General features: G+C 37.4%; 3 protein-coding genes across 3 annotated transcripts; 1 reads left to right on the top strand and 2 right to left on the bottom strand.

Moving 5' to 3' along the window:
- Positions 1–1,043: 1,043 nt before the first annotated feature.
- Positions 1,044–1,667, top strand: LOC133030043 (GTP-binding protein SAR1-like). The gene is made up of 2 exons (XM_061102271.1): positions 1,044–1,321; positions 1,438–1,667. Exons 1-2 carry the CDS (start codon positions 1,193–1,195, stop codon positions 1,615–1,617), a joined length of 309 nt encoding a protein of 102 aa, XP_060958254.1. The 5' UTR covers positions 1,044–1,192; the 3' UTR covers positions 1,618–1,667.
- Positions 1,668–2,854: 1,187 nt separating this feature from the next.
- On the bottom strand, positions 2,855–4,516 carry LOC133030460 (uncharacterized). The gene is made up of 3 exons (XM_061103206.1): positions 4,141–4,516; positions 3,707–4,026; positions 2,855–3,502 (listed from the first exon to the last, which is right to left on the bottom strand). Exons 1-3 carry the CDS (start codon positions 4,514–4,516, stop codon positions 2,855–2,857), a joined length of 1,344 nt encoding a protein of 447 aa, XP_060959189.1.
- Positions 4,517–4,846: 330 nt separating this feature from the next.
- LOC133030459 (uncharacterized) lies at positions 4,847–8,158 on the bottom strand. Its single transcript, XM_061103205.1, has 4 exons — positions 6,949–8,158; positions 6,089–6,804; positions 5,792–5,932; positions 4,847–5,710 (listed from the first exon to the last, which is right to left on the bottom strand). The coding sequence occupies exons 1-4, from the start codon at positions 8,156–8,158 to the stop codon at positions 4,847–4,849; spliced, it is 2,931 nt and encodes a 976-aa protein (XP_060959188.1).
- Positions 8,159–8,381: the final 223 nt, after the last annotated feature.

Raw genomic sequence — 8,381 nt, 5'->3', positions numbered from 1 at the left:
TCCAACTATTATAAAACTAATTTGCTACCATTTACATAAATCGTACCTTGTATATTTGCTAGCTTTTGGTACTCGTCAATTGACACTTCTTCATGATTTGTAAACTATTTTAAAACGATAATGCAACTGTAAGGCAACGCAAAAAATTAAAAAAAGCCTTATTAGTATCAAGTGGTTCCTTAATTAGAATCAGTTCTTGTTTTTTGTTTTTAGAATCTGAATTTCCTGTTGTACACCAGTGAATCAACCAGAATGCAACTGTGTATGACGTGTATCATTGTTGAAAAAAATTTCATTTCATACCTTTTTTTGGATTTGAGGGGGAGCTCCAGATCTGTTCAATACAGATTTACATTGCTTCAATCTGGATTTTCGACGCTCGTTTGAGTGATATTGCACGATAAAAAACCGAAATCAAATGTTTAATTTCAGTTTCTCCACGGTTTTCCGGTCTTTTTTTTTAATTTTCTGTATAGATCTTTGGATTTATTCGTTTCCTATCGAAATTCGCCGGAATTTATGGTTGTTCTACGCTCGATCTGGTTTCATTGTGGTTGCGTAGCCGACTGCATCGATGGAGGTTCCTTCATCGTCTCCGTTTGTGACGTGCGGCTGAAGGTAAGGTCAAGTGGTATTTTTGTAATATATTCAATGTGGGCTGTACAAATGTTGATTGGGCCGACCCACAGTATTTTTGTAATATTTTACCCTTTTTGGAATTTTCCTGTTTTTTTCCCATATTTATATATATATACATATATATATATATTACATTTTAAAATAAAATAATTAATTTTACTTTTAAAATATGTGTATATATAGGGAAATTTGATTTTCTATACTTAAAAATTTTAAATTTTTTTTTTCTAAACCAATACATTTTACACTACAAAAAATATGACACCTTTTTCAAAACCCCAAAAATACCCCCCTTTATCTACTTTGTCTCTCTCTCGGACCGAACAAAAAAAAAATGCACATGGTCCGATGGTCGGACCATATGCTTTTTTTTTTCTGTTCTGTCCGAGAGAGAGAGACGAAGAGAGTGAGGTTGCTGTCCCTCGTTTTCTTCCACCAAATCTCTTCCCATTCATTGGGTTTTAATTTTTCGGTCTGATTTTATCTGGGTTGTTCTCCTTATAGGCTGAGGTTGCTGTTTTATTTTTCTTGATCGAGTTATAGAAAAAAGGATATGTTTTTGGTTGATTGGTTTTATGGGGTTCTAGCATCACTTGGTCTTTGGCAAAAGGAAGCTAAGATTTTGTTTTTGGGGCTTGATAATGCTGGAAAGACCACCTTGCTTCACATGTTAAAGGATGAGGTATTCATTTTTAACCTTTTTTTTTGTATTCCATGTAAAATCTAAGTAGAAGAAGGAGCATAATATGTTGTTTTGATTGAATATAAGATTAATAGTTTTTCTTTTTTTAAACACAGAGATTAGTTCAGCATCAACCAACGCAGTACCAAACTTCAGAAGAATTGAGTATTGGGCAAATCAAGTTCAAAGCTTTTGATTTGGGTGGTCATCAGGTCGCTCGCAGAGTGTGGAAGGACTATTACGCTAAGGTATATAATCATAAACTCTATGAGGTTGATCAATGGTGGTGGTGGTGACACTTGTGGGTTTTACTTATAAAATTCTAACTCTAGTTTTGCTGTTTTTGGCACTGGTTTATTTACTCTCTTCGTCTCTCTCTCGGACCGAACAGAAAAAAAAAAAAAAAGCATATGGTCCGACTTTTTTTTTTGTTTCAGTTTGAGGAAAACGAAGAGAGAGAGGCACATTGGTCCGATGGTCGGACCCATGGTCTGATTGGTCGGACCCCATCGGACCATGTGATTTTTTTTTTGTTCGATCTGAGAGAGAGACAAAGTAGATAGAGGGGGGTATTTTTGGGGTTTTGAAAAAAGTGTCATATTTTTTGTAGTGTAAAATGTATTGGTTTAGAAATTTTTTTTTTAAAATTTTTAAGTATAGAAAATCAAATTTCCCTATATAGATTATTAAGATATAATTATTATTATTATTATATAGAGATAAGAGATATACTTTGTCAGAGATTTAAATTATGTAATACTAATTACAATTTAAAGTTATTCTTATTTATAATTAATTGTTTTAAATTGGGACTTGAATTTTTTATAATAAATTAAAAGTTATTTATATGATATTTTTAATTAAGGGTATCAATGGTACTAGAATTGCTAAAGAAAACATCCAAAATGATATTATATTTACACCCAAAATTTAAGATAGGTACCCTATTATTACAAAAATTAACTTAAATTAATTTTTAAATTATAGTCTTAATATTTTATATTTTACATTCTTTGTGTTAATTTAAATAATTTATATTTGTTTCTTAACTACTTTATATATTTTTTATTATAATAAAATTTTAGATATTTATTTATTTCATTTTTCTTTATTTTGAGATTTAAAATATATTTTATTTTATACTTTCTATTTTTTTTAGAATATATATAGGATCCTATTATATTTTTTTATTGATTAAATAATACCTATTATCAATTAAATTGTATGAGTATTTAACCTGTACACAATCATGAGTTGGTAATCTCATCACAAATGCATTTTTTTATGTTCGAACCGTGAAGTTCCAAAAGCAGTGACTTCTGACGTAATGAGCTAGCATGAACAGATGTAGTTCAACAATAGCATACATGGCCTTACAATCAGGTGGGTTCGATAATTTTCTATTTCAACTAAGAGATGTGTACAATAAAGTTGTAGTTGTGTTAATTCTATTTTTGACATTTTTAATTGATAAAAATATTTTATAATTTATTATTAATTTTTTTGAATGGAAATTTCATCTTATTATTGAAATTAAACCCTTACATCCGCTACCAAACAAGATAGCAACTCAGTTGGAACAGTCTCCAAACTGCAAGTACAATCAGGATATAATCTAGCAGCTCTAGCAAACTTATGAGCCACTACATTAGCTGATCGCTTAACAAAAGACACAACAACATTATTAAGAGAGGCAAGCATAGTTTTACAATCTTGAATGACGCTACCAAACAAGGATATCATATCGATGGAACTATGAATAGCTTGCACCACACACAGGGAATCGATTTCAATGTAAACTTGAGGCCATCGATTCTCCTTCAACCAACTCAATACCTCCCGAATGCCTATTGCTTCTGCAACAGCCACCTCCACTTGGACCGTAGTGTACTTCATCCTTCCTTCAATCAACAAACCATCAGAACTTCTAGCCACCATACCCAAACCGAATCTCCTTCCATCATCAAAGATTGTCGCGTCGACGTTTATCTTGACACTAATACCATCAGGAGGTGTCCACTGCTCACCAACATCAGCAGCCGTTAGGATCGGCCACGATGAATCCGAAGATATTTGAGCAGCTTTCCATTGATCAAGATAGCGAAACGCATACGCAACAACGTCTTCAAAGATAAATGGTTTCTTGTTCCACACCAGGTTGTTCCTGGCTCCCCAAACAGCCTAACACACGGCCACTATTCTGCAATTTACAGCAGCAGAATTGTTGCTAAAAGCATCATTGCACCAATCGAAGAAGCTTGCACCAGGATTGACAGATGTGTCGATGCCAACACGGTCCCAACATTTTCTAACCTCACGACAAGTTACCAAAGCATGGAGTATAATGTCTTGTTCGCTGTGACATATCGGGCATAAAGGACTAACCTCGACACGCTTAGTACGCAGTTGAACCACCGTTGGCAAGCAGTTATTACAAGCTCGCCAGACCAGATTTTGCATCTTCGAAGGAAGCTTCAGCTGCCACATCTTACGCCAAAAAACATCTCCAACATCATCAAACCAATTACCTTTCAACTTTTGCAAGGGAGCATAGGCACTTTTAACAGAGAAGGTGCCAGAGTTCTCTTTGGACCAAACTAAATGATCAAAAGTTTGAGTAATGTTAAGTGGAATAGCTTTGATCAAAGCACGGTCTCTTTCCTCAAAAAGGTCACTTAGAATTTCATCATCCCAAGTTAGCTCCCCTGTTTTCATAAGGGAATTGACAGTAGCATTAATCAAGGACGGGTGGGAAGAATTAACCTTGGGATTTTCTTCATGTGGAAGCCATGGCTCTCCAAGGATCTAAATTCGGCTACCATCACCCACACACCATCTAATCCCATGTTGCAAAAGCGACTGAGATTCCAAGATACTTCTCCACACAAAACTCGGGTTTGAACCCAATTGAGCATTGAGAAAATTACCATTAGGAAAATATCTTGCTTTGAACAAACGAGAGGCTAAGGACTGAGGACGAGTAAGCATACGCCACCCTTGTTTGCCAAGAAGAGATAGATTGAAGTCTCGGAGATTACGAAACCCCATGCCTCCTCCTCTTTTATGAAAGCAAAGTTTGTCCCAAGCCATCCAGTGTATGCCTTTATTATCATCTTGTGAGGTTTTCCACCAAAACTTGCACATTGCTCTTTCAATATCATTGCTAATCTCAAGAGGAAGTAAAAATACATTCATAGCGTAACTAGGGAGCGCTTGAACGACTGATTTTATAAGCACCTCTTTTCCTCCTTTAGACAGAAACTTTCCTTCCTATTTCTGTAATCTTTTCTTCACCTTATCCCGTAAGAAACCCATCACTGAAGTTTTATTCCTACTCATTGTACTAGGTAATCCCAAATAAAAACTACCTTCGTCGGCCACAGCCATATGGAGGTAATTACAAATCTGCGTTTGGATAGGATGACCAGTATTGAGGCTGAAGAAGATAGAGGATTTTGCAAAGTTTACTTGTTGACCCGAGGCACACTCAAACTTATGAAGTAACTCTTGAATTCGTTGAGCTTCCTAAAGTGTTGCTTTACAATAAAGGTAGTTGTCGTCTGCGAAGAGCATATGAGATATTCTTGGTGCACCATTAGCAACTTTACAACCATGTATCCACCCATTTCTTTCATACTTATAAAGTAAAGATGATAAACCCTCTGCACAGATAATGAACAGATAAGAAGATAGAGGATCCCCTTGCCTTATGCCTCTAGAAGGGCATATCGGACCAACCTCATAGGCATCATGGATTACTTTGTATTTGGCTGTCAAAACACAAGTCATGATTAGACGAATCCAATTTTCCACAAAGCCCATCTTTCTTAACATTGCTTCGAGGAAAGACCATTCAATCCTATCATACGCCTTACTCATGTCAAGTTTAAGCGCCATGAAACCCGTCTTCCCTTTTCTTTTCCGTTTCAAATAGTGAAGGACTTCAAAAGACACCAGCACATTATCAGATATTAGACGCCCCTGCACAAAAGCACTTTGAGAATCAGCAATAATCTCACTCATGAACGACTTCATCTGGTTGGTCATGACTTTAGTGATTACTTTGTATAAGACATTCCACAGAGCTATCGGACGTAGATCTTTCATATGTTGTGGGTTTTTCTTCTTTTGGATTAGGACAATATTGGCTTCCCCACATCCATCTTCAAGGACGCCATGCTCAAAAAAATGCTGAACCGTTCGAGTAACATCCCATTTAACAATTTGCCAACATTTTTGATAAAAAGCAGGGGTCATGCCATCAGGGCCTGGACTTTTGTCTGGATGCATTTGAAAAACAGCCTTCCTTACCTCCTCTTCCGAAACTGGCTTGGATAACTCTTCATTCGCATGACTTGGGACAATAGTCGAGACACTATCAATTACCTCCTGTCAATGTGTGTTAGCAGTGGCAAAAAGAGAGTTGTAATAAGAATTAATCACATTAGCTAGCCCATTATTCCAATCAACCCAAGTACCATGATCATCCTTAAGTTGCAAGATAGTATTGTGTTGTTTACGGCTACTAGCTGTTTTATGAAAATACTTACTATTTTTGTCTCCTTCTTTTAACCAAAATTGCTTGGCCCTTTGCTTCCAAAACGTCTCCCGCTGCTCGAGAACTTCAAACAAACGGTTTCTAGCTTCAGCATATTATTGGACCGACACATCATCCATCTTAGGCTTTAAAATAGACATGGTTGTTTTGCATTGTTTGATTCGAGACTTGAAATCCCCGGTTATCTCTTTCCCCCACCGAGCTAGAACCTCCGCACACAAGTTGATCTTACCCGAAGTACTATCATTAGCTTGAGTATCCCAACAATCTCTAACAAGCTGATAACACATGGGCTCTGAAAGCCAAGCATTCTCAAAACGAAAACGACGAGGAGTACGAAATGAGACCCTTACAATCGGCTCTAGAAAAATTGGGCAGTGATCCGATGTTGAAGCTTCCAAATTCGTTAAACATGCTTCCGGAAACAGAATACGCCAAGAATTAGTGACCAATGCTCGATCAGGACGCACCTCGATCCACTCTCTAGTACCTCTACCTCTTTCCCAAGTGAAAGGATAGCCCAAAAGATCCAAATCTTCCAAGCCGCATTCATCCAAACAACTTTGGAAACCTTGTAGCAACCATTGAGGGTATGGGCGACCCCCTTTTTTGTCATCTTGACTAAGTACATTGTTCAGGTCCCCGATTACACACCATGGAAGAGTCGGGTTCCTTGTTAAGGTCTTCAAAAGAGTCCATGTTTGATCTCTTTGGGTTCGGTTTGGCTCTTCATAAACCCCTATGAGTCTCCACCAATTTCCATCAAGTGTAGCAATTTTCATATCAATATGGTTCTGGGAAAAACCCAATAAGGATCCCTCATCTTTATTTTTCCAAAGAAAGGCCAAGCCTCCACTAAGCCCGTGGGCTTCCACAACAAAAACTCCTTCAAAACCCAAAGCCCGTCCCACCCAATCAACACGATCTTTTTGACATTTTGTTTCACACAAAAAAAAAATTAGGTTTCTTATGAGAAATAATCTCTTTTAGGAATTGAAAAGTCCGTTGGTTCCCAAGCCCCCGGCAATTCCAGCTCAAGACATTCATAATGCTTGGCGGGCCTAGAAACCAGAACCCGCCCCATTCAAGTTTTTTGGACTCCCATTCTCCACTGTTGGCATACTAACATCTTGGTCTAACATTTCAAAAATGCCATTACCATTTAAATTTCTGCCCTGCCCAATTGAAGAAGGATTCGGCCCATCATTTTTGTCCACCACACTCTCACCTAACCCCTTTTCCACATCAGTTCTCCTTCTTTTATTTTCCACTACCAATAAAGCATTATTACTTGAAATAACCTCAGATGCCACATCATTCCCACCTTGGATTGACTTATCCTTAGCCTTAGGATCTTTTTCCAATAAATGAGAAACATCCCCACGTATAAGCTGTTGAAATTTGCCCATATTATGTGAATTGACAATCAATCCCTGATTACTCTCTTCCCCATTATTATTCTTTGATACGCCAGCCTGTGAGCTCTCTCCTCCGCCAGTCACGGGGGCTCTGTAACTTGCACCAGATCGGAGCCATGGTGAACCGATGGCATGTTGTCTCCTCCGTGGCGCCGCCTTCAGTGAAAGATCGAACATTTTTTGAATCAACTCCGCAGGGGTGTCGAATAAACGTTCACAGAACCGCTCGGAATGCCCCAATACACCACAAATAAAACAGAATGTGGGTAAGTCTTCATACTTAAATTGGACTGTGCACGTCTGTCCATTCTTCCTTTCCAATGTCATCTTTTTCTTTAATGGCTTTTCCACGTTGATAGTGGTACGAACTCTAAGATAATCTCTCCAAACTCCTGTGAAATTATTGGGATATGATTTCACAAAAGTACCAATATAATTTGTCATATGCCTTAGAGTACTTTCGGACATAAACCCAGTTTTCATTTCATGGCATTGTATCCAGACGTCCAAACGAGTTAGGCTAATCTGTCTGGGATTTTCCCCCGGTTTCACTCTCTCAAAAATAAAAGGGACACGATCAAAAGTCCATGGACTACCATCAATAACTCTTGTAATATCAATTTCATGATAGAATTGAAATAAAAAATGATTCGGGTCAAGCTCTTTAACGTACAAACCTTGGTTCGGTTGCCATAGGGAATCTACTTTGTGTTGCATGGCTTGATAGTCGATACTGCGTCTTGTAAGGAAACGCCCCACCAAGCACCATCGATCATCGATCTCCGATAAATCACCATCATCATCCTCTAATACCAGTCTGTCGTCATCCTCTTCAAACGACACATTCTCATTATCACTCATTTTCCTTGCCTAGGCTGCTACTGGGACCCGTAGTAAAAAAAATCACCACCGTAATCTACAATCACCACCAAAACAACATCGTAAAAAACAACGCACACAAACAATTCTAAAAAAAACTTTCCAACCATGACAAAAGTCAAGACTAATTTATTATTAATTTTGATTGGAGTATTTAAATTGGTTTCCCTTATTTTGTGTATTTAAATTTTATATTAATCAATGT

Source organism: Cannabis sativa, chromosome 8 (assembly GCF_029168945.1).
Source record: "Cannabis sativa cultivar Pink pepper isolate KNU-18-1 chromosome 8, ASM2916894v1, whole genome shotgun sequence".
NCBI lineage: Eukaryota > Viridiplantae > Streptophyta > Magnoliopsida > Rosales > Cannabaceae > Cannabis > Cannabis sativa.
Note: the sequence above shows the minus strand (reverse complement) of the source record. Positions and strands in the feature narration are given on the sequence as shown.

Excerpts from the sequence above, each read along its gene's own strand:
- LOC133030043 (XM_061102271.1), top strand. The coding sequence starts at position 1,193 with ATGTTTTTGGTTGATTGGTTTTATGGGGTTCTAGCATCACTTGGTCTT. Across the intron at positions 1,322-1,437 it reads TTCACATGTTAAAGGATGAG|AGATTAGTTCAGCATCAACC; the intron begins GTATTCATTTTT and ends TTTTAAACACAG.
- LOC133030460 (XM_061103206.1), bottom strand. The coding sequence starts at position 4,516 with ATGAATGTATTTTTACTTCCTCTTGAGATTAGCAATGATATTGAAAGA. Across the intron at positions 4,027-4,140 it reads TAGATGGTGTGTGGGTGATG|GGGAGCTAACTTGGGATGAT; the intron begins GTAGCCGAATTT and ends TTATGAAAACAG. Across the intron at positions 3,503-3,706 it reads TGCGTACTAAGCGTGTCGAG|GCTGTTTGGGGAGCCAGGAA; the intron begins GTTAGTCCTTTA and ends GCCGTGTGTTAG.
- LOC133030459 (XM_061103205.1), bottom strand. The coding sequence starts at position 8,158 with ATGAGTGATAATGAGAATGTGTCGTTTGAAGAGGATGACGACAGACTG. Across the intron at positions 5,933-6,088 it reads AGATCAACTTGTGTGCGGAG|CGGGAGACGTTTTGGAAGCA; the intron begins GTTCTAGCTCGG and ends GTTCTCGAGCAG. Across the intron at positions 5,711-5,791 it reads AGGATGATCATGGTACTTGG|GAGGTAATTGATAGTGTCTC; the intron begins GTTGATTGGAAT and ends ACACATTGACAG.